General features: G+C 34.2%; 1 protein-coding gene across 1 annotated transcript; it reads left to right on the top strand.

Annotated features, from left to right (window-relative positions):
* Positions 1-15,817: 15,817 nt before the first annotated feature.
* Positions 15,818-27,016, top strand: LOC149242793 (protein argonaute 4A-like). Its single transcript, XM_089371015.1, has 22 exons — positions 15,818-16,072; positions 16,159-16,376; positions 18,803-19,009; positions 19,157-19,293; positions 19,804-19,901; positions 19,999-20,096; positions 20,330-20,498; positions 20,606-20,722; positions 21,298-21,405; positions 21,582-21,641; positions 21,782-21,847; positions 22,058-22,226; positions 22,384-22,508; positions 24,466-24,603; positions 24,707-24,849; positions 25,158-25,220; positions 25,864-25,927; positions 26,038-26,149; positions 26,387-26,460; positions 26,545-26,639; positions 26,743-26,774; positions 26,883-27,016. Exons 1-22 carry the CDS (start codon positions 15,818-15,820, stop codon positions 27,014-27,016), a joined length of 2,682 nt encoding a protein of 893 aa, XP_089227141.1.
* Positions 27,017-27,214: the final 198 nt, after the last annotated feature.

Raw genomic sequence — 27,214 nt, 5'->3', positions numbered from 1 at the left:
TGTGAATTTCCACCCTATAGCCTACCAAAATTTGTCCCCATGAGACTGCTCTCATTAGTATACATCAGAAAAATGATACATATGGATGACACAAGCATGCAAGATTGTGGGATTGTCCAAATCTATCTTAACACTGGCATTCCCATAGCATGGGAGCGTCCAAAGGTCAAGAGGTCTAAAAATTAGTAGGACTCACGGGCTTGTTAGCAGAAAGGTTGGGATGGTGTTAAACCCCTATAATACTAGTGTATTCCCTTATTATTAGTGTCATTGTAGCACCTTATTGTTATTTTGTGCCCATGTTGTCCCCATATTGTTATTATTGTGCTCCATAGAAGCCCACTATTGTTTTTTTTGTGCCCTTACATTATTATTGTTAGGTCGACTTTGACTATATTATGACCCCTTAGACTCATATATATAGAAAGGAGGTCTTGTCAATTGTATCATCCAAGAATTGTTCATTTATATAATTTAAAGGAGGTTTCCCCCTCAAAGAGGTTGATTTTGAAGTCGTTTCTATATCTTTTCTTCTATTTTGCGAGCTAGTTGCATAACAATTGGCATCAAAGCTTTGGATTCTAGGGTTTTGTTGCTTCAAACATGTCATCGTGGAATTTTCACTATAACTTTTTGTATACAATGTTTCAGAAGCTAAAATTAAAACCCATTGGAGAAGAAATCTTAATTAACCTTAGATATAAATTTCATATCTTCTCTCGCTATATTTTTAGAGATATGATCCAAGGAAGTTAGGGTTTTGGTAGGCTCCCAAATTATATCTCAAACAGGCGATCTCGGGAAACTCGTCATAACTTTCTCTATGAGTATTGGATTGAAATTTCATAAACAGGTATAGAAATAGCATAGACTTTAGTTTTCTATGTATCGGTTTCAGGTCTGAAGGTCGAAACAAGGACACATGGAACTTCGTACAATTTCAATGTACTGAACCAGTCTATAATCAGGTCATTGTAGGATATTTTGAATAAATATTTCTTGGAGAATCGAATCTTGATAAGACTTGTAGGGTTGGAATGAGGACTCAGAGGGCTACCATAGGACAAGATTTTAGACCTTGGAGATCTACAATACAGAGATATTACTGATTCAATATCAAACTCCTACAAATCCAAAACATGTGTGTAGTATTTTTAAAATTTTGCATAAGTTTGGGTTGAAAAATAATTTTGAAGGAACTCAAAGGACATAGTGAAGCATAATTATCATTAATTGATACCTCGAAGAAAGAAAAAGGAAACACCTAGTAAGCAACATGAAAGATCTAGCATGACTCATGAAGAAGAGGAAGAAATGCAACATGGTATATCAAAATGTGCAACAAATCTCACTCTCACAAAATGTAGCAGAAGCTAAGATGGGTGGTTTAAAGAAAATCATGGAAGCTAAGATGGATGGTTTAAATAATGGTGTGGAAGCTAAGATGAATGACATTGAATCTAAGTTTGATGGTGTGGAAGCTAAGATGGATGACATGGAAGCTAAGATGGATGCTATAGAAGCAAAACTTAAAGGAAACATGGGAGATTTGAAGATAGATTTGACAAAGTTTCCACAAGAAATGCTTACTAATGGTGAAAGGGTAGTAAAGGAAACTCATGATGAGAACAAAAGAAATGTTAATCATGATTTCATTACTCTAACATTGGATTGAAGACCCACCATGTTCCAAAGATCAACATGAGGAAGTTTGATGGAAATGATCCCATAACATGGATACTACAAATGGAGCAATATTTCTATCTCCATAATGTGAAAAACACAAAAAGGGTACGCATTGAAACTTTATACTTCAAGCCCAATCAATTTGTATGGTATCAAAGGCTTTTCTCTCGTAAAAAAATTCTCACTTGGGAAATTTTTACAGAAGAAATGGTAGCACATTATGAGGATACAAAAAGCAACACCTTTTTTAGCCAATTGATAAATCTCAAAGAAAAAGGTTCAGTGGTGGAGCACATTAAGGACTTCCAAAAATTGAATATAACAGTAAAAGATATTCTAGAGGAGCATAGGATTTATGTATTCATAGGGACATTAAAGGATAACATCCAACATGAGGTTCACATTTGGGAACCTGATTCGTTGGAGAAGGCATTCAAGTTGGCAAGAAAAATTGAAAGCAAAATTATGGCAACAAGGAAGCCTACCAATCGCAACTATAAATATGGAAGTGTTTTTTCCCCTCGCCTTCCACAACCTACAAGGTTGACACCACAACAATTGGAAGAAAAAGAGAAAAAGGGCTTTGTTATAGTTGTGATAGAAAATACACTAAAGGTCATAAATGTGCTAAGAACAAATTATTTTATATAGATTGTGAAGAGGAAGAAGAAAATGAACAAGAAACATTAAAAGAAGAGGATACACACTAGGAAAAGGCCTAGAGAAAGAAGAAATGAATCTGACCATATCTTGTAATGCAATGGCCAGAATAACCACTCCTCAAAATATCAAGATAGAAGGACATATCAAGAAGAAAAATATAATAATGTTGATTGATTCGAGCAGTACCCATAATTTTATTCATTGTAAGATAGCAAAGGAATTGAATTGGTTCCTATATCCAGCACCAGAGTGTCAAGTGATGGTTGTAAATGGAAGAACCATAAATTACTCTAGAAAGTGCCATAATATCAAGCTATCCATGGGATAATATGTGTTGAATAGTCCAATGCTTTCCATTCCAATGGGTGGTGCTGATGTTGTACTAGGAGTCTAATGGCTACACTCTTTGGGTACGATAGCTTTTAATTTTCAAGAACTTTTCTTGAAGTTATTTTCAGAAGAAAAGGAAGTTGAATTAAGGGGTATCGTAGGGAAACTAAGAAAGATAATTAGCTATAATGGCATGAAAAAGATTCTAAAGAAAGAAAAACGTGGCATAATTGCACAATTATATTCGCTAGAGGTTCCCACGTCAAAATCATCTATTTCTCCAGATGTCCAAAAAGTCTTGGAAAATCATTCCAAGGTATTCTAGACTCCCAAAGGCCTCCCACCTATTCATGATAATGAGTTTGATATTCATTTGATTCCAGGAAGTGTTCCTCCAAACATAAGGCGTTAGAGATATCCCTATGCCAAAAAGAGTGAAATTGAACGTATGGTTGCAAAAATGTTAGAGTCTGGTATAATTCAACCTAGTCAAAGTTCTTTCTCTGCTCCAGTAGTGTTGGTACACAAGAAGGATGGATCATAGCACATGTTCCCAAATTATAGGGAGCCCAACAAGCTCACTATTAAAGATAAATTTCCTATTCCTACCATTTATGAATTGCATGGAGAAATTTACTTCACCAAGTTAGACCTTTGTTCAGGATATCATCAAATCAGAATGAATACTAAAGACATTCCGAAAAAAACATTTAGAACTCAGGAGGGTCATTATGAATTTTTGGTCATGCCTTTTGGCCTTACCAATGCACCTTCTACATTTCAAGGTTTGATGAATTCCATTTTCAAACCCTTAGAAAATTTGTGTTAATATTTTTTGATGATATACTAATATACAAAAAGTCTTTGAAGGATCATGTTCAACATGTTGATAGAGTGCTTAAACTATTGGAGGAGGAAAAATTATATGCAAAAAATCCAAATTTTTCTTTGGAGTACAAGAGGTGGAATATTTGGGTCATATTGTATCTCATGAAGGTGTTAAGGTAGACCCTAGCAGAATCAAAGCCATTAAGGAATGGAAAACCCCACATCCATAAAGCATATGCATATATTTCTTGGGTTGACAAGGTATTATAGCAAGTTCTTAAAGAATTATAGGAGAATAGCAACACCTCTAACAACATTATTGAAGAAATATGTATTTTCTTGGAATCCATAAGTAGCGAAAGCCTTTGAACATCTTAAAGAGGAAATGTGCCAGGGATCAGTCTTATCTATGCCATACTTCAAAAGAACCTTTATTATGGAATGTGATGCCTTAGGAAATGGAATTGGTGTTGTTTTAATGCAAGAAGAAAGACCCATTGTGTTCAAAAGTTTTCCAATCAAAGGAAAGTATTTACACAAAGCTATTTATGAGAAGGAAATGTTGGTAATAGTACATGCACTTAAGAAATGATGACCTTACCTAATGGGAAGACACTTCAAGGTTAAAACAAATCATGGTAGCCTTAAATAATTTTTAGAACAAATATTATCTTCAAAAGGGCAGAAAAAATGGGTCACAAAGATGTTGGGTTATGACTTCGAAATCATCTACAAAAAAGGGAAGCAAAATGTTGTTGTAGATGCACTCTCGATAAAGGATGAGGATGTGGAAGCATTGCTTTACACCATTTATATTATCCAACCACATTGGATAAATGAAGCAAGGGATGGATGCAAGAATGATGAAGAAGTGTGGGCACTCATTCAAAAGTTATAACAAGACCCTAGTACATCTAATACATTTAGCTGGAAAAATGATTCATCATGGTACAAAGATCACTTATACCTCTCTAAGAATTCCCAACTCAAACAAAAGATTCTTATGGAATTGCACACCTCTCCCTTAGGAGGGCACTCATGATTTTTAAAATCTTACCACAGGGTTAAGGAGGAATTTTTTTGGGATGGCCTTAAATATGATATTCAAAAGTTTGTGGCAGAACCTTTGGTTTGCAAACAAAATAAAGTTGAAACAATTAAGACCACAGGTCTATTACAACCTTTATTCATTCCAAGTCAACATTGGGAGGAGGTTTCAATGGATTTTATCACAGGCTTACCCAAGTCCAAAGGAAAGAGTGTCATCATGGTGGGAGTTGATAGACTTATCAAGTATGCACACTTTTGTGCATTATCTCATCCCTTTAAAGACAGTAAAGTTGCTACTGCATTTATGGAAACAATTCAAAATCTACATGGAAACCCAAAGATTATTGTAAGCGACAGAGATCCCATTTTCACTGGAACTTTTTAGACAAAATTATTTTATTGTCTATGTACTTAGTTAGCTCATAGCTCATTGTATCATCCTCAATCTGATGGGAAAACTGAGATAGTGAACAAATGTTTGGAAGAATATCTTCCTTTCTTTCTATCTGATAAATAGACATAATGGGTCAAATGGTTGCCTCTGGCTGAATGGTGGTATAACACTTCCTTCCATACTGCAGCAAAAATGACCCCATTTATGGCACTTTATGGATATCATCCACCGTCCATCACATCATATTTAAGAGAAAATTCTAAGGTTCAAGTAGTGGAAGATCACATCGAGCATCAAAAACAAGCTCTCCAATAACCTCACTTTGGCACATAACAGAATAAAACAATAGGCAGATCAAGATCACATCGAAAGAAGTTTTGATGTAGGTGACTAGATATTTCTACGGCTACAACCATACAAACAAATGTCCCTTAAGAAAGCTAAGAAGGATAGTAAATTATCACCAAAGTTATATGGTTCGTACAAGGTGTTGCAAAAGATTGGTACTATGTCATACAAATTGGAGCTTCCTACAGATTCCCAAGTGCACCCAGTTTTCCATGTTTCATGCTTAAATAAGGTTATAGGTGACAAGTTCCTATTTCAAACAATATTGCCAAAACTTGACGAGGAAAGAAAAATCATATTGGAACCTGAAGCAGCCACAAAAATAAGAACTCGACAACTATGAAATCGATCATTTTCAGAGTATCTCATCAAGTGGAAGAACTTACCCGTTGAAGATTCCACATGGGAGGATGAGAATTTTATACAGAAGCATCCAGAACTACTCAAGCGTTGAGAAAAACATTTTTTTGAAGGAGAGGGGTATGTTAGGCCCCTATAATACTAGTGTATTCCATTATTATTATTGTCGTTTTAGCCCCTTATTGTTATACGTGTGCCCATGTTGTCCCCATATTGTTATTCTTGTGCCCCATAGAAGCCCACTATTGTAATTGTTGTGCCCTTACATTATTATTGTTATGTCGGCTTTGACAATATTGTGACCCCCTAGAATCATATATATAAAAAGGAGGTATTATCATTTGTATCATTCAAGAATTGTTCATTTGTGTAATATAAAGGAAGTCGCCCCCTCGAAAACGTTGATTTTGAAGTCGTTGCTCTATATTTTCTCTATTTTTTGAGATGGTTGCATCACAGATGGTTCTTAGGAGTCCTATTGTTGATGTTGAAGGTCTATATGATGTGTTTCCACTGATTCCACTTCCTAAATGTGACTTAGGAGGTCGAATCGTATCATAGTAACTTCTTGTCTCATGTTTACTCTGGTTGGCCGGTTACTTGGGTAGATGTGGGAGGAGGGATTTACAGGAGGATACAAAGATACTATTATGTCTTTCCACAATCTTACTAAACATCCCAAGTTACCATTTTCATCTTTTAATATAAATTCCAATCTTTCATATAAGAATATAGGAACTCCATTACTTTTTTCCCCTTTCACTCATAGTTTCTAGGTTCAATAGTCTATCAATCTTGTAATTGCACAACATTTACTTTAGGCTAGTGTTTTGAGTGCACCACCTGCTACTTTGACATATAGGGTAAGGATAATCTTTAGGTCACATTTTTTTCACACCATCTATCTCTAAATGTCATTTTATAGTCACACACTTACATTCTTTCATCTCTTTAATATTTCTCTCTCTCTCTCTCTCTCTCTCTCTCTTCCCTATTAACATGTATGATCACTAACCTACAGTTAATACTTAAAAACTATATTCTATTTCCCTCATCTCATCCAAATAAACTTGTGTCTAAAACAATATCTCAACTTGTTTTTGCCTATATTTGACTCCACACCATTATTGAATTGAGGATTCAAGGGTTTCATTTTATGCATCTTAACAACATCTAAATTTATAATTGAGTGACTATATGTATGTGTAATGCTTAAAATATCCTAACCAATTTCCCATGTTATATAATCTATGGGTTTATACATCAAATTATCACCATATTCTAAAATGGACAAAGAATAGATTTACGAGACTAACAACTCATATCTTGTTTTGTTGATTTATTGTATCTAGTTTCCTTTGAAGATGCTTATAGGCTCTTCAAATTCATCTTCCCTTGAATAAACAAATATTTGACATTTTCACCATTTATGACAATCAATTTTTCACCCTTCTTCTCTACTCTTATTTCATTACCTTCTTTTTGAATCTTGAAAATTTCTTTTGTCCCAACCTTCTTTTTCTCCTTAGATATTAGCACTTCCAGGTTTTCTTAGGCTTCCACGTCTTGATTCTATCATACCCATATTTCCTTCTTTTCTCAATACACCTCTTAAATGTAATGACATGGAATATCAAACATCTAAAAGTAACTTTCCAATAGTCCAAATGTTGATTGAATATTCATTTTCCCCATTACATGGATATTTCTTTTGGCTAGAGTTCCAAATCAACTAATAGTTGAACTAATATCCTATCCACCATGTTTCAATACTCTTATTAAAGGTTGATGTATTACAATGGAAACCATTTCCAATAATTTCCAATACATCTCTCATTGATGGAGCCATCCCTACATTATAATGTGGAATTTTTGCACATATTCGAGGACATCAAATGAATTCTCCTATGACCACCTTCACAAAGATTTTGATTTAACCTGTTTTTTGACAAGGCACCTCTTGACAACTTTATCAATAATAATATTAATTACCTTCACTCTTACATCTCCTCCAATGGAAAATTTTAATTTTTTTCTTGTCCTTTAACAATTACTCCTTTTCTTTATTTCCTTCTCCTTCACTCCATGATCAAAATTTCCTTTATCTCTCTATTCTTCTTTACATAGTTCTCCATGAATATTCCATTATTCTAACCCTAGAGAATTTCATAGTTCAAGTTAAAAATTTAGGGTTTATAGGATCTACACTAGAAACATGTTATAGCGACTACAACCACCCTCCAAAATTTTGCCTTAGCTTCGTTTTGGAGCCTCCCTACCAACCATCCTAGCAAAATGTCTTGCACTGCTAAGTACATAGGATTCATTGGTTTTTCAATAACTCAATAGCCTGTGCATGTTAGTTTGCTTCACTCCCCTCACAGGCTACCACTCCAGACTTGGGGTAGTTGTTGGCTAAGTAGCTCCCTTAAAAAATTGCACAATTCTGGAGGGGAACCAACCTTCCTTCTAGAAATTACGCAAATCTGCTGGGTAGCCTGTTGGGCTCAGAAATTGCGCAATGTAGTCAGATAGTGTTCCTTCGAGAATTGACGCAATCTTTCCAGCACTGCAACACAACTCAGAAATTGCGAAAATCAGTTGGGTAGATTGTTGAGATACAATATTGCGCGAAGTAGTCAGATAGACTTCCTTGGAAAAACTGTGCAATCTGGCCAACACTGTAGCTCATCCCATAAATTGTGCAATTCTAGGTAGCAGTCGCATGGTCCTACCAAAAATTATGTAATCCCTCTAGGACAGCCAGCCCAACTCCTCCCAAAAATTGCACAAATCCCTCTCTCAATGAAGAAGGCTATTGCATGTGCCTTCATCTTGAACAATTCCCTCCAAGACCGAGAAAAAATGAATTTCTCTTCCTAAAATAGCAAAAGGCAGCATGCAAAAGGCATCCCTAGATCTAGGGATCTATTTTTAGCAGCTAGAGGTTACATGCAAAGCTCATTTTAGAAACCTCTCGCCAAGTGTAGTTTTTTCCTAGATTTGTGGCATGCACGTCATAACCTCGATCTTATCAAAACTCATCAACCAGACATTGCATAGCTCATTCCTCACATCGACCTTGCATCTATGACATCCCACATTGCATCTAGGAGTCTTTGACACTTTCAGCTTGGTTGTTTCAGGGTAAGTTTGCTTTTCATGTATTGCACTACGTTCCTGTCGCTTTTTGTCTTTCACTTTATGTGAGTGTTGTCTGCTTGATTTCAATGAGAGCTTTCTCTCTCTTCAATGTATGTTAGCTTGTAGAAGCACCGTTTCAATTTTCGTTCGCATCTCACTATTGTCGCATTCATGACACTGTTTTTGCACCGATGGTTGCCATTGTGGTGACTCGCTTCACACACATGCATGCTTTCTGATTTCTGAATCCTACACTTGGTATTTGAATGCATGATCATTCACTCTTGTTTACACTTAGTATCACCTTGCATTTAGACTTCTCATGTTTTCAGTTGCCTGTCGGCAGGTTTGGGTTACCTTGGCTCAGATCTTGCCTTGCCCAGCTAACATTATCCATTTCTGGAAGTGGAGGCTCTACCTTCCCTCCAGAAAATATGAAAGTCTAGCCCTTCACTGCTCTCCATGCTTGCATTGCACAATTCTGAGAGGTAGTGCCTTGCTGGCCCTAGAAACTATGCAATGTAGTTTGCTAGTTTGCATGTCACTGCTGACTGAAATTGCACATTGTGCAGTTTCAGTCCTCAGCAGGACATGTTGGACTATGCATTGCTCATTTCTAGCAGTCATTCAACCTCTTGACAGCCCAGACTATGCCTTGCATAGTTTTGGTAGTCAGTCTCCCAGCCTCTCATGAAAATTGCACAATCTTCACAAACAATCACACATGTTGCATGTTAGTCCTCCAGTTTGTTTTGGTTTCGATTGACAATTTGCTTGTCATGAGTGTTTCTATGTCTCCAGGTATCACAGGTGTTCGTCTGCCTCTCAACATCATAGGTACAATGACTTCCGGGAGAGCAGAGCCAAAGACATTGTTGAGAGCGCAGGTGGGGATGCAGTCGATCAAGTGTCTATGAACGTTCCTATCTATGAAGACATTAAGTTGTTCAAGGGAAAAGATATCAAGATGAAATGGAAATGACGTCATAATGAGAAACACCATCAACAACAGCAAAAGGTGGCACACCTGCATGTGACAAATGAAAGAGGAAGGTTGTTGAAATTGTAGAGGTGGAACAAAGTTGCAAGCTCAAACAGATCCACTTGTGATAAAATAAGCTTTGGATATTGAGGCTATTAGGCGACAATGAAACAAGAGGATCACACGAAGTCAGAGAGAGAAATAGAGAAGGAGTTGCAGGTGCTGAAGCACCGACTCAGGGAAGAATAGGAGCTACCGAGACAAGAGAAGGAGTTGCAGTAGGAATAGGTAAATCAAGAGGCGCAACATCCACAGACTGGTGAAATTGCACCCATACATGCTATAGATTCATTCAACAACTGGCATGGAGCAGATAGGGTGAGCAGTGCTGTCGATCACATGCAAGGGTATGCAGAAGCATGGATGTCATTGTGCACACGCATGCGATCCCAACCATTTGGCACACTCATCGAGGCAAAGACAAGAAGCAAGTCAGACTGGAGCTGAACATGTATTTTGACAATTTGATGCACATGGCCACCATCACACACTTGGAGATCAACAGAGACACTATGCATCAGTATGTTGCTGGTCCAGCTGCACTCAAGACAATGGTGTGTATGTTATCAGACGAATTGGATAGAGGAGCTAGAGCAGTGTACCCGGATGCAACAAAGGCAAGAGTTCACTTTCAGCAGCATGCCACTATTGAGTGCACAAACACCATCACAAACAACCAAGCTTGGCATCAGTCCGCCACCATCGACCATCGCAAGGATGTCAAAGAGTTGGTCTTACCACAACTTTTCAGGTGTTAGTGATGGATTGCATGGCTTGCTCAAGCCTATTTTGTCTCACATGGGTACATGTGCAGATTGTATGTAACATCTTTTCAAGTGGGAAGTTCAAGTGTCGATAATTGAATGTAATAGTCATAGAGTAGTTGAAGAGTCGTGAGGGTAGGTGAATAGTCACAAAGGGGATTGTTAAGGGTCACCCCACCCTTTGCTATATATAGTACCTCATAACTCATTATTGAGGCTTTTGGTTAGCCAAGCTTCCTATAGGAGTATCTTAGAGAAAGCTTGGAGAGTATTGTAACAAGCCTTTGCTTCTCCAAAGTGCAAAGCTAGTACATCTCTTTCGAGAAGCAGGCAACATTGACTGTAATGTTCCGCTATCAGGACTAGTGGTTGGTCATGGTTGTAGTGTATGATTGGAACTTTCACTTCTTAATATAAAAAAGCCGACACATTTCATGCATATGTTGTTATTGTATTTCAACTATCTTGTTTACTCTAATGATATATGTATCTGTTTGCTTACGCATGCATGCATGGACTCTTTCTGTATAAGTATGTATGAATCTTATTGAGATGTGTTGTTGGTTTAACCATCACCTTGGATTGTTAGCTTATTTTCTTTCCAGTTTGTGATGCATATTTTCTCGTGTGTTCCCTTCTTATCCGCGTGCTTTCACAGGTTTCTAAGGGGCACACTCACCTCACTTTCCGTGTGTTAGAACTGTTCATGCACCTTCCTTAGCTTGGAGCACATGTCACACCCTTGTTGCCAACATGGACATCTTACTTGCCTTTGCGTGCAACAACGCTCAAGGCGATACTGTACGACCCACTGCTAGGACTCCTGCACCAAACAGTTTGAGGTCTAGTTGGGACTTCTTACCGGGGAGACCCCCTGACATGTTGGTGGGTCCAACACCATCAACACAACAAAACCTTGGAAACAATCCCTTGAATATTTCATGTTAATTATAGAAACAATCCTACATCGAAACTCTTGCCATAACTTTTCTCTTTACACAAATCCATAATATCCTATTCTCTATAAGCTCCTACTTCAAATTCAAAGGAGTAAGATCTATAACTTGTCCTTGCATCATCCAAAGGAAAAATCTTTAATCCATTGTTCTTGCATCATAATTGAACCATATTTTGTCTATAGAGGGAATAACCACTCTATATTATCCATCAAACCATGTTATAAAGACAATTCATCATTGTAAGCCCTAATAACTATCCATATGATTAGTAACTACTCCCTGTAGGTGAATATGGACTTCAAATAGACCTCCTCACCCTCTTCATAGTCTACCTAGTCTTTCTCCATCTTTAAACTATGTTATATATGCATCATCACGAGATATATGTAATGTCCATGCCACTGACATGACCTAGGAACACCAAATATAATATATAAAACAACATTAATCCAACAGAGATAAGATGAGTAACATTGTTCTTTTATAAACCCTTTGATGCAGAAACTAGTTGGTCTATGTGCAGTTTAGTCCCAGGAGGTCTGAGGTTAAAACCTCATGGGGAGGGGTTGAGGATGGAAGCCACCTTTCAGGGAATTAAAAAACTATCCCATTCGTGAGAAAATCATTCTTCCATCCAATATACTCATTAAGAAAATAATACCAACATTAATTTATACACACATTCCAATCTAAATCCATCATTACCTCACATCTTGTAAAATAAATCCCAAAATTAAAATAGTTTTAGGTGGATAGTTTCAAGTTCTCATATTATAGATATAATAGCATTTTGAAATGGTAATACTATATTAAAGGATGGAAGCCACTTTTGGGAGAATTAGAAAAACTATCCCATTGGTGGGAATCTTCCAAAATAAATCCCAAATTAAAATAGTTTTAGGTGGATAATTTCAGATTCTCATATTATAGATATAATAACATTTTGAAATGATAATACTATATTAAAGGATGGAATCCATTTTCGGGGGAATTAGAAAAACTATCCCATTTCTGGGATTCTTCCAAAATAAATCATAAACTAAAATAGTTTTAAGTGGATAGTTTCAAACTCTCATATATATATATATAATAACAATTTGAAATGGTAGTACTATATTATAGGATGGAATCCACCTTTGGGGGAATTAGAAAAACTATCCCATTGGCGGGCTCTCCCATCCAATATACATGTTAGCCTTCATCAAGAAAATAGTACCAACATTAATTTATACATACACCCCAGTATAAAATCCATCATTACCTCAATTCCTCTAAAAAAAAATCTCAACCTTCATTAAGAAAATAGTACCAACATTAATTTATACATGCACCCTAATCTAAATCCATCACCCAAATCTAAATCCATCATTACCTCAATTTCTCTACAAAACTCAAATTAAAATAGTTTTAGGTGGATAGTTTCAAATTCTCATATTATAAATATAATAACTAACTAAAAGGAATTTAAATTTCTTATAATAATTTGAAATGGTAATATTATAATATATATATCTAACTAACGTTACTTCGAATTTGATATATCAATACTATAATTTTAGTAAACCCTTGAGGGATAGGCAAGTTGGTTTATGTGGGGTTTAGTCCCAACACCTCATCGGGATGGGGGGGGTTGGATATATAGGATTTTTTTTATTTTTTTTTTTTTTGATTTTTTTTTTTTTTATTTTATTATTATTATTATTTATTTTATTATTATTTTATTTTTTATTTATTTTTTTTTATTTTTATTTATTTATTTATTTATTTATTATTTTTATTATTATTATTATTATTTTTTTTTTTTTTTTTTTTTTATTTTTATTTTTATTTTTTTTTATTTATTTATTTATTTTTTTTTTATTTTTATTTATTTTATTTTTTTTGCCCTTAATAATCTATATTGTAATCTCTCTAATATTTTTATAGGGATACTCTTTGACTTCAAATATGATACTAATCTATTTATTTTAATATAGGTCCTCTAGCTTTTATTTTAAAATAGAAATAGCTATTTTTAGATTATTCTATTTTTAACTTATTCAACTAACTAATATTTATAAACATGTTTGATAACTAATTAATTTATTCATTTATTTTCTTAATTTAAGTTTTAAATGTCCCTTAACTTATATTTTATTTAAAATATATGACTTGATTGATTTTATAATTATAATATATTACTCGCTTATTCCAACATATATTTGCAATTATAAAAATGGTCCATTTATTAAGAAATTAATAATTGAACTTTCTTAATTAAATAAATTATGCCCTTCATGGTCTAACTAGTTGTTCCCTAGTCAATCTAGCTTTTATCATTTTAACCATTACCTCATCTGGAAATTTGGTCATTGGACATTCTACCCGATCTATTTATAATGCATAGCAAGATCTGCTCATTCAACTTGTCCTCACAATGAACCACACTGGTTGGTTCGAAGCCCGTCGACAAACATATTTCTACGTGATTTTCGCCGAAGATTCTTCTCAAAAACCATATGATAATTAGAAAGACTATCCCATTGGTAGGTAAATCATGTTCCATTTAATATATGATTAAGAAAATAGAACTTAAAACCAACATTGATTTATGCACACACTCCAATCTAAATCTATCATTACCTTAGATATTCTAAAATAAATCCCAAATTAAAATAGTTTTAGGTGGATGGTTTTCAAATTCTCATATTATCGATATAATTACTATTTAACAAAATTTGGATTTCTTATAACGATTTGAAATGGTAATACTATATTAGAGGATGCAAAATATGTTTGGGGAATTAGAAAAACTATCTCATTGGTGGGAAGATCATTCTTCCATCAAATATACAAGCCGAACTTCATTAAGAAAATACGTAGTCTTTTTCACCGGAATACGGCCATATAATTTCAAGTGAGAATGTGACCGAACTTCATTAAGAAAATACGTAGTCTTTTTCACGGGAATATGGCCATATAATTTCAAGCGAGAATGTGATTTTACTTATAGGTGAAACAATCATTTTCACCAGAATACCGCCACATAATTTCCACCTAGAATGTGATTTTTTGTTGTTTAAAATATATTTTTGAATACATACATGGATTAAGCACCCTGAAAAACCTGTTGGGAACTCAAATTATGTAGATTAAGCTAATTAAACTCAAATTTTGAAAATTTCTATCAGATTTTGGTTAAGATTAACGAGAAAAAAAGTCCTGAAAAAGACCATTTCGTCTATAAGTTAGACTATGTGTTAATAAAATAACGATTTCAAAAACTTTTGGACCACACCGTTTATGGCGCTCAAACATAACATTCCAAAAAACCTTCCAATTACGAAATTGACCAAAAAGTACAGGGATATATATATATATATATATATATATATATATATATATATATATAATTGAATAAATCAAACATAAACCCAAAGAATAAATCAAACGGAAAAGAGTATATTTGATTCTAAAAATAACTATACTAAAAGTATTTAAAAAAGAAATTGAACTATTTTAGATTTGTATCCATTTTTTTAATCCATTTTACCTAAAATAGAATATAAATTCATTAAAATTGCAAATTCAAACTCTATAATCTATGTAACCAATTAAACTATAATATAAATAATCCCTTAGATTAAGGAGGTAACCAATTAAATTCACCGAGCCGCTTAGGTTCGAGTATAATAGAGATGTTGTATTGTAATGTAATGCACATTTTAACTAAATAAAAATAAATATGGTCCATGGTATTGACCCATGGTATTCATGTGGAATGTTTAAACTAGTCTAGGTCCATCTTAACTTTGGGTCTACCAAGCCAAAGGAGAGATCAAATTTCTTGATATGAAAACCTCTTTAGAGTGAAAAAAGCTTTATTCTCTTTCTCTATAAATCCAGAATTAAGATAGATCTACTTAAATAAATCAAAATAAAACTCAAACTGTTATTCTAAACATAACCATTAATAAATATACTTTCTATTTTTTTTTACTTAAAATAGAATTTATTATTATTAAAATTACGAATTTCAACTACATGAAATCCAACTAACCAATTAAAAAACCAAAAATACCGCTAAAAATAAGGAAAATAAGTTATTGACAAGCCCCGGCCCCCTCTATGAAATTTATATATAGACGAAGCAAGGAAGGTAGAGTCACACTCACTGATTTCTCACATCTCTCATTATCATTTCTCTGTTTGGAAATCTTCACTGTTCTCCTTTTCAAGTAGGCAGCCACACGAAGAACTTTCCCTTGCAATGGAAGGCAGGAAGATTCAAGGCCGTGGTAACACTGGGGAGGCCTCTTCCAGCAGGCCACGCGAAGAAAGGAATCTACCTTCTGCACCGGTTCTTGTTCGTGCACCAGTTGTTCCTCAAATGGCACCACAACGCCCACCAAGTTCGGATTTAATGAAACGACCTGGACAGGGTCGAGTCGGTAGACCTGTACATCTAATATCTAACCATTTTAAAGTGTCTTTCCCAGCCATTCCAGACTCGTTTCATTACCATGTAAGCAAATTTCATTCCAGGGCTTTAGTGGCTTCCTTCTGCTCTTTCTTGTCAGAAAATGTCTCATAGTACTGTGATTATTGCAGGTGACCATTACTAATACTGGACGTGGCAGTCCAGATCGACGGCCTGTTAACAACAAGGCTATTTGCAGGAAAATCATGGACAAGGTCAAAGAAATGCCGGAGATGAATGTCAAAAACTTTGCATACGATGGAGAAAGAAGCATGTTTGCTATGGGAAGACTCAACGAACAGAGGATGGAGTTCACTGTCATCCTTCATGGCCTTGACGGTCCAGGAAGGTAAGTAAATATCATTAAAGTGTTTGTTATTAAAACGCTATGGTTATAAAATGTGGTTTGAGAATGCATTACTATTATTTAATGTTTATAAAGGCATACATTTTACTTTCATTGCTTTTAAACTTATAATATTTTAAGAGTAAACATATGCTTTTAATTATTAGACTATTTCAAGTTTTTTATTTTTATAGATATTAATGGTTATAGGTTTAAGTACAGTGATGGGTGGTTTGAGAGTAAGATGTGTGGTTTGAGGGTAAATTTACTTGGGCCAAGCTTCGGAGACCTTAGTTCAAATCTCATTGAGTACATTAGCGAGCTGTGGTGGATACTCGAGAAGTAGATTCCCCACCCCACCTTGGTGGCACTCTCCAATGAGAAGCAGATTCCCCACCCACGTCTTGGTGGCATGAGAGTCTCACTTTGCTAAAACCATAGGATCTTAGTGTGGCACTAGAGTCATTGGATGTACTCTTGGTGTTATAGTGGCGCTTTGCCAAAACCATAGGATCTTAGTATAGCACTAGAGTTGTTGGATGTATTCATGGTGTTATAGTGGCAAGTAATTATCATTAAAGTTTTTGTTTAAAACCCTATGGTTATCAAATGTTGTTTGAGAATGCATTATTATTATTTAATTTTTAATTTATAAAGGCATACATATTTTTCTTTTAAACTTATAATATTTTAAGAGTAAACACATGCTCTTAAATATTAGACTATTTCAAGTTCTTTATTTTTATAGATATTAACAGTTATAGGTTTAAGTACATCGATGTGTGGTTTGAGGGTAATTTTACTTGGGCCAAGCCATTTTAAGTTTATAAAGGCATACATATTTTGCTTTTAAACTTATAATATTTTAAGAGTAAACACATGCTCTTAACTATTAGACTATTTCAAGTTCTTTATTTTTATAGATATTAACAGTTATATGTTTAAGTACAGTGATGTGTGGTTTGAGGGTAAGTTTACTTGGGCCAAGCCTAGGAGACTATAGTTCAAATCTCATTGAGTACATTGGCCTGCTCGTGGATGGTTGAGAAGCAGATTCCCCACCCCACCTTGGTGGCACTCCCCACCCCCACCTTGGTGGCACTCTCCAACCAGAAGCAGATTCCCCACCCCTCCTTAGTGGCAAGAGAGTCTCTTTGTTGAAACCATAGGATCTTAGTATGGCACTAGAGTGGTTGGATGTACTCTTGGTGTTATAGTGGTGCTTTGCTAAAACCATAGGATCTTAGTATGGCACTGATGCAATCACCCCACCTTGGTGGCACTCCACAACTAGAAGCAGATTCCCCACCCAGGCCTTGGTGGCATGAGAGTCTCTTTGCTAAAACCATAGGATCTTAGTGTGGCACAAGAGTCATAATGTTGGTGTTATAGTGGCACTTTGCTAAAACCATAGGATCTTAGTATGGCACAAGAGTAGTTGGATGCAATCTTGGTGTTATAGTGGCAGCTAGGAGGATTGATCATGGGTCTCCCATAGATTAGAATTGGCAGTTACCCATTACCTATGTGGTCATGTGGTTAAAAAAACAGTTATAGGTTTAAAATGTTTATTAGAGATTATAGGTTTAAAGTGTTTGATCCTAAATGTTAGAGATGTAAATTTAAATAGATTACATTTTTAGAGTCTTGCTTTGCTAAAACCATAGGATTTTAGTATATCGCTTTGAAGGTAGTTGGATGTACTCTTGGTGTTATAGTGGCAGCTACCAGGAGTCTCCCATAGATTAGAAGTGACAGTTACCGATTCATCATGTGGTTTAAAAAACAGTTATAGGTTTAAAATGTTTATTAGAGATTATAGGTTTAAAGTGTTTGATCCTAAATGTTAGGAATTTAAATTTAAATAGATTACATTTTTTTATAAATATTAGCAATCAACTTAGTAGATGGAATTAAGTTTTTTAAAGAGAAGATGGCCTAAACCACCAATTGGCACAAGTTTGATGTTTAGCATGGTTATAATTTTAAAATATAAATTACTATTGTTATTGTTATTATTGCAATTTGTACTTGCAGATCTGCTATTATAATTTTTAAGTAACCTATGCAGTCTCTTATTGCAGTTCCCCTAATATTTAGGAATCAAGGTAAAAAATTTGACCCCCCATATCCCTAGGATTCTTAAATATTTGGAGAATCTGCAATCTACTTAAAGATGCCCCTATACAGTCCCAACAAATAGTCCAAAAATAAAATAAAAAGATCTGAAACTAAAAATTTCTGAAACCTAATAAATCATTTTCAGCTTTATCCTAGTAAATTAAGGAGATTTGGAACTGAAACTTCTCTGTAAGATGATATTTCATATGCACTGTTATCCCATTGAACCTCTATAGGAACTAAAATACAAATTATTATCATTTTAGTTTTTTAATTTTATTATACTGACAATTTTGCTCTCTAATTAGATTGGCCGGGGAAGGAAGTTCGAGAGACGAGGAACAAACAAAGAGAAGAAGAGTTGATATAGGGAGGGTATTTACGGTTGAAGTTGCATATGCTGCTAAGATTACAATGAAAAGTATACTAGCTGTTCTGAGGGGCGAAGTTTGCGATCATGCCCAAGATGCACTTAGGGTTTTGGATATTGTTGTGAGGCAACATGCTGCTAAGAGGTATGAGCTGCTTTCATTTTCTTATGTGGTTGAGGTATGAGCTGCTTTCATTTTCTTATGTGGTTTCAGTTTTAGATGTCGACATTTCATTTTATTTTATTTGGTTGGATAAAATATTAATAAAAGGTTTTGTTTTTGTTGTTGCAGAGAAGCAATAATATTGAAACAATCTATTTTCGATTGGCGCTTTGCTCGTTTGGTTCAAATAGGAGGAGGTGTCGAAGGATGCCCGGGGTATCATGTCAGTTTCAGACCAACTCAAGAAGGACTTACGCTTAATATGGGTAGGTTTAAGTTGGTGTTTTAATTATTTTTTTATAAAGTGTAGATTAATTAATTTGGGTGAGGTTTAATGTTTATTATATTTTAAAATTTAAATTTTATAAGGAAATAAGTATGGTGAAAATTATTTATAAAAATTATAGTCTATTTTTAAATCATATAAGTGAATAAAACTTTTTAATTTTATTCATAAGATTTTAAAAATATTTCAAAATCCAGAGCCTCGTTACATTCTATTTTATTTTGACTTCTGGACACTACTAATAACAACATTTAATTTCAAATGTTATAAAAAGTCTTATAAATAAGAACAATTTAATTTCAAATATTACTTATAAATAACCACAATTTACTATTTTAGGTTTCCCCACTTTTATTCTGGTTACATAGGATTATGGTTAATTTTTTTCATGATGAGAGGTGTGAGTTTATGTGCCTGTAAATTGTCCCCTTTATCATGAAAATAAGTTGAAATTTAGTGACTAAGTTGTCTAAGTTCTCATTTTGTGCAGATACATCAATGACAGTCCTTGTTAAGCCAGGTCCCGTCCTTGATTTTTTATTGCATAATCAAAATGTTGACGATGCCTTTCACATTAACTGGATCAAGGTAGCTGTTATTCGAAATATGAGATTGGATTTTCAAATATGGTATTTTTTTTTCTAGCATTGGGTTTGTTGACCGTTTGTTATTCTTTGGCTGGCAGGCAAAAAAAGTACTAAAAGGACTACGCATTAAAACAAGTCACACAAATAGTATCTCTAAAATAACTGGTTTAAGTGATCAAAAATGCAGAGATCTAAGGTATAAATCTAAACTATGTAGTTAGTTATTATTTATTTTAATGGTAGATTTTGGAAATATTTTAGTTATTATTTATTTTAATGATAGATTTTTTGAAATATTTTAGAGTTATAGAATTTTGACTTTTTAGAATTTGCTTTTTAAATCATATTCTTAATTAAAGTTTGCAATCTAATTCAGCTCAATAGGTATTTCATTAATGCCAAAGAGTTTTGTTATCTTTTTATGTGAAGTTTTTCAATGAAGCAAAGAAATGAAGGCAACCAGGACAATGAGCCTCAATATTTCGAAATAACAGTGTTCAATTACTTTCAATCAAAAGGAATTTCTTTGGATATTTCTGCTGATCTTCCCTGCTTAGACGTAGGCAGAAGAAATCGTCCCAACTACCTTCCACTGGAGGTTAGTATGATAATCTTCTTATTGGATATTTCAGCTATGCCTTGGTAAATTTTTAACTATACCATCTTTGTATAGTTGATTAACAGTGTGTTTTCTCCCTTTGTCAGCTTTGCCATCTACTCCCAGGACAAAAATATCCGAGGGCTCTAACTGGCGCACAACGCCAAGGGCTTCTAGCTAAATCCAGACAAACACCGGCTGACCGGAAGCATATTTTATTGAGGGTAAGTGTAATTTAATTTTAAGTGATCAATTGGATTTCTTCGTCTAGTCATTGTCATAAGGGTATCAAGTCTTCGTCTGGTCATTGTCAAAATTGATATATTTCATTAAAGCAAGAAAATGTTACATGTTTTCCATGCACTCTTAAAGGAATCCTTTGCCAAACAAAGTTCAAAAGGAAGAATGTTTACAAATATATTAAAGTAGAGGAGGAATTGTTTGTATGGTCAAAAGTGGTTGGAATCTGGGTAAATTTTTAAAAAAGCTTTGTAAAGTGGAAATAGATTCATCACCATCAAAGATATCTAAATTTATAAATTTTAACAGTTTTTACTTAAATTTAAAAATTTAAAATATAACCTAATTTCCATAACTTTAAAGAAAATAAGATGAACTCCTGTGGCTTTTCATTTAATATCTGTAATCTTCTAACTGCCTATAGCCTGCTCACAGCCTGCCTTAGATAGTGTGTCTGCCATTGTGATTTTTTCTTATAAAAATTGGATTTTTTCGTGTCATACTCTAATCTCTTTTTTTGGGGATGACAAACAAATTATTAACTTTTTTAACCATGCAGGCCATGGAAAGCAATAAATACAACTCTGACCCATTATTTCAAGCCTGTAATATAAATTTTGACGACCGGTTGCTACCTTTACAGGGTCGAGTTCTTCCTGCCCCAGCGGTAAAGTAAAGTTCTGTTTTTTTTTTTTTTTTTCCATAAATAATTTAGAAAATTCTGAATTTATTTTTAAATTTGAAAATATATTTTAAATAATGAATATTTACTTAGTTATATCTCGCAAATCTTCCCGCAATTTTCTGTTTTAACTATTCATTAATATTTGGTGATGTTGACAGCTGAGGTTTCGCAGTAGGCAAGAGACCCCATCGAATGGACGTTGGAACTTTACCGATAAAGTATTTATGACTTTGAAAATTGAAAGGTTGCAAAGTTTTATTTCAAATTATTTTTCCATATCTAAACCACCTATTATCAGGTTATGTTCAAAGGAGCTAGCGTTTCGAGATGGATAATTGTTAATTTCTCGATCCCTAAGTTTTCAACACATGAAATAGACCTCCTAGGTCGTGATCTCCAAAGATGTTGTATCAAAAGAGGAATGGTATGTACCTTTACTCATAATTTCTAATTTGATTTTACTATTAAATAATAAAAGCTAGTATATTTTTTTCGAAAAATTTGAAATTTTTGTAATCTATAATGAAACTAGTATTCTTATTAATCACATCATTATTATTTGATAAATTTTTGGAATTAATTAAATATAGTTCATCCCATAATCCATAATTTCTGTTGCTTTATCTTATTGCAGACAATGGAGGATTTTCTCGAGATCGAGGAGGAGAATCCAGAGGACAGATACAAGAAACCCTTTGAAAGAGTGATGGCGATAGAAAATCGTCTACGGGCAAAATATAAAAATCAGCCTCCTGAGCTTATAATTTCTCTTTTACCGGAAAGAAAGACATGTGATGTCTATGGTGATTTTTTTAGTTAATCCTACATTGAATGATTTTAATTTTAATTTTTTTTTTTGTTGTAAATTAAAAAATTGTTAAACATTTAAAGTCAAAAGAAAGAAGAAGAAGAAGTTAAAATACATTTGGTTATTTTACAAGTTTTGTTTACTTGTCCCAGCGCCATGGAAGAAAAGGTTCAATATGGACTGCGGAGTGGTGAATCAGTGTATGTCGCCTATTAAGGGAAAGGTTAAGGTCAACGAACAATATTTAACGAATGTCGCTATGAAGATAAATGCAAAGGTTTGTTAGGGTTATTAATATTTATAAATTTATCGAGTCATTTATAGAGTTCAGACTTGTGATTTATATCAAGATTGTGATAAATTTTTCAGTGAAAATCATATGGAGTATTATTCTCTTCTACCCATCTATGGATGTATCTATGGATGTCTCAATATGATATATGGATATGCATATAGGTGCGTGTGCTTCTCAGCCTGTCACTCAGCAATGAGACCGGGAATGAGTACCTACCTATCCCCTACGGGAATCGAACCCGTGTCTTCGACATGAGGAGACGATGTCCTAACCACTAGACGAAAGGGACCGAGAACCCACCCCTTCTATTTACTAGATCTTCTGTTCCGATCAGAATGGGTTTTTTATTTAAGGCATCCGCATGTTCTATCTCTATCTCTATTGGTCTATAATGGGTGGGATTGAGGAAAGAAAAGAGGCTATATCGCCGAGGAGTGGCTGCTGGTCATGAATTATATATGTCATTACGATTTCTTATATATGTCATTACGCTTTCGTACTTATATTGGTCATGAATGAGATATGTCATTATGCCTTAGCAGAGAATGCATATATGAGATACGTCATTACGCTCTCGAATCCAGTCATGAATTAGATATGTCATTGTGGTTTTTCCAACCTGATATCATGACTTAGAGGTGACTTGGAGACCAAAGATAGTGACATTCATTATATATGTCATTAGGTTTTAGCAGAAAATGCTGCTATGGGCATATGTCATTATGCATTTCTTCCAGTCATGATAGGCAAGCATGCGCAAGCAGGCTCACCCTACCTGGCCTCTCCTCGCAAGTTACCTCTCCCATAGGTCCGACAGGCTCACCCTCACCCTATCCTTTCTTCTATCCAAGAAAGAAACTATATCGAGGTCGTTTTCCAGGCCAGGTAGAGTAGTGGAAAGAGCAGCCTAGGATAGGATAAACGCTGGATAGAGATCCTTGGTCAAATAGAGGAAGTCATGGCGCTGATTGAGATCGGCTTTCTTTTTTCAAATTCACTAGTCGAACACAAACTGAATCCAGACCTTTGGGTGAACTTGGTTTCCTTTGGGTGAACTTGGTTTCCTTTTTCTTATTAATAGGCAAGTGGAGACCTCATGTGTACCCGTAAATCCCGAATTACTGCTATTAGGTTGGGGCACTTCTAGAGCAGTTATGGAGAGGCTATGCTGGGATAGATAACGGTAATGAAAGCGATGTTGCCGGAGCAGTGCTATAGCATTTCTCTAGGGTGTGAGGGAATCATACCCTATAGCGGTGCTATGTAGTTATAGCGATGCGATGAGCTGCGCCTTCCTGAAAAAAGAGAAAAACCTAATTAGTAACTCATGCATGGAGTTGCCGGATGCCTGAATATACACATCGGGTAATAAATGATAGGAAGGCCTAAAATAGACTCCAGAGTGACCATGCAGGGGGCTGAGCACCTAATGGTTAAAGAGATAGAATGACATACAGTTCTATAGTATTGCTCTAGGGTTGGATAGGAAACAAGCCCTAAGTTGTGCTATGTTGCTGGAGGAGTGATATGCGATGGTATGGTATGGGCTACGCCTTCCTGAAAAAAGAGAATGTCATAAGGCAAGTAGTTATACGCACTCACATCCTTTCATGAGGCAAGTTCTGCTCTAGGCTTCGACTGCTCTAGGCAAGTCATGTAGCGAGAGAGATGGAGGCACACCCCTTCCTTAACTCAAACTGGAACTCAATCTGCTTCATCTGGGCGAGGTACTGGAACCAATTAAACTTGCTTTTTCCCATTTTGCTGCTAAGCGCATGAGCATGATAGAGTTTTACCCAAAACTCAATTGTGCTGTTATATAATGAATTTTTCACCACTAATTTAGTTTCCTATCAATATAATATTTTCACTAACTATTACAGAAAAAGGTAAACTGGAATGATTTTTTTCACCATTATTTTTTTTCCTGTTGTAGCAGTTGAATGGCATGAACAGTGTGTTGAATGTGGAATATGAAAAAACGATACCTAAAATATCGATGATACCAACCATTATTATTGGGATGGACGTTTCACGTGCATCTACTGGGAATATAGATTCACCTGCTGTTGCAGCTGTAAGTGTATTCTCAATTTATTTATTTTATTTTGTGTCACCAAGTTCTCTTATGGTCGTGTTTATGGAATGTTGTGTTAAATTTATAAACAAATTGTTGGTAGGTTGCTTCCTCGAGAGAGTGGCCGTTCTTTACAAAGTATAAAGCTTTCATAAGACTTCAAACACCCAGGTCTGAGATCTTTGAGCAACTTTACAGCCAATCTTTTGCGCCGAACGGAGAGGAAAAGGACCTTGGCATAATCAAGTAAATCCGAGCTTTTTTTTTTTAATTTGGAACTTAATTTATATAAAGGTCAATTGTATTTTTATTTTTTCCAACTGTCCCATTTATATCAATTACAAATTCTGAAAATATCTTGAAACTGTAACTAAAGAGCTTCATTATTTAAGCTTTTCACTGTTAGTTTCCAAAATATCCCGTTACAGACATGTATATTTGATGAAAAAAACCCTCAGTTGATTTTGAACAAAAGTTAGCAGGGACATATGTATAAGGAAACTCTCATATGCTTCAAGTAAATATTAGATCTGACATTTACGTTGACTACACAGTGAAGTATTAAAAGATTTTTATAAAAGCTGCTCCCGGAAACCAGAGCAAATGATCATCTTCAGGTATGTGGGGATAATGTTGAATTATGTTTGGTTTTTTCAACACTGCCTTTCTTGCAAGCTATGGTTATAAACGCTTTACATATCTGTAGTTTTTGTGCTTCTTTTGTGCTACCCAAACTATGTTAAAAGTATGTTATTGATGAAATATAGCTTTTTTTAATAATATTTTTAGGATATTTTTCTTTAGGTTGAGCTTTTAGCTAAATGTTGCAGTTGCAAAATGAAGAGTGGGTCTCAGATGATCATTGGTTTTCTCAACAACTTTTATTTGGAAATTAAGAAACTTTGATAAACACCATGAATATCTGCTTGATTATTGTCATATGACCAACCCACAATGGATACCAAACACTTATCATCCTACTAATTCCTAAATTTTGTTTGGATGCCCCACCATCCAATCCTTCCCAACTATTCTCCCCAGATTTAGTTTGGATGCCCCATCCAAATAGAAAATCCATCCTTCCCTAGTATTCTTCCCCATTTTAAATTATACCTATGTCATTTTATGCTTTGAGCATAAGCCATACATATATATAAATATTTTGTTAATCCTGTCATATATATATATACATATAATGTGTTGTAACAAGGATATATAGTTAATCATGTTGTAACAAGGTTTTTCCCATATCTTTTACAGGGATGGAATTAGTGAATCTCAATTTGGCACGGCTTTGAACATTGAGTTGAGAGCAATTTTGAAGGTTTTTATTTAACATTAATTTTCTTTCTTTTTCTTCAATTAAAAATTTAGATTCTTATATGATATGATTTATTGTTATTGATTTTAAATTATAAATGGGGATTTATATAGGCATGTGACTTCGTGGAGAGTGGTTTTAGGCCAAAAATTACATTCATAATTTCGCAAAAGAACCATCACACAAAACTATTTCACCAGAGAGGGGACGCAAATGTACAACCAGGTTAATTATGTTCTCTTTCGACTACTCTATTCAAAATAAAGTGTTTTGATTTTAATAAGTATATTAAAAATATCATAATTTTAGAGTTAATTACTAACAAAAATGTTATTTATATTGATATGCTACTAGTCACATATTTAAATTTGTTTTATTAGGAGGATATGATTTAGTTATTTATTAATTTAAAATGTTTATGATATAAGATAAAAATAACTTATCTTATGTGTTTTGAAGCAGGGACAATTGTGGATTCCCATATTTGTCACCCTAGAAATTTTGATTTCTACTTATGTCCTCATAATGGGAGAATTGTAAGTATTTGATATGTATTTTTTATATTATATATTATATATAATTCACATTTTTATAAATAATAAATTTGTATTGTGTTGCAGGGAACTTCAAGACCAACTCATTACCATGTATTACTTGATGAGATTGGGTTCACCATGGATGAACTTCAAAGCCTTGTTCATGCTTTATCTTATGTGTAAGAATTAACTTTTAAAAAATAATCTTTGGTATTTGATATGTAAAATTAATTTAAATATTTTTTTTTATGATAGGTTTTAAATTGTATTTTTTGATTGTAGGTATCAAAGAAGTTCAACAACAATCTCTTCAGGTTAAGATACTAACATTCCTATAAAATCATAATTATATTTTTTATTTACACTCTTTTAATTATTTAATACATAAATCTGATTTTTCCATATTTGATTATGATGTGCAGTTGCTCCAATAAATTATGCACATCTAGCAGCATCCCAAGTGCAACAAATCATGCAAACACGAGGAAGAATTGATGGAGATATTCCTCCCATTAAAATGCATGAAAAAATTGCTGATACTATGTATTTTTGTTAAATTCTCTAAGGTTTTTTGCTTTCAATTTTTATACCTACCACTAGACTCCATATTACTTTGTTTTGACAATTTTTTGTTGTTGCAATTATCCATAATTTAGCATTATGCCTTGAATTTTTATTTTTATCTTTTATTAATATTTAAAATTATTTATCTCCAATATGATTGGTTTAGGTTTTATTATGTAATGATTTTTAT

This window comes from Pinus tabuliformis, chromosome 8 (genome assembly GCF_031772625.1).
Source record: "Pinus tabuliformis cultivar Carrire ecotype Pingquan chromosome 8, CPIR1, whole genome shotgun sequence".
Taxonomy (NCBI): domain Eukaryota; kingdom Viridiplantae; phylum Streptophyta; class Pinopsida; order Pinales; family Pinaceae; genus Pinus; species Pinus tabuliformis.
This window is presented reverse-complemented; position numbering and strand designations above follow the sequence as displayed.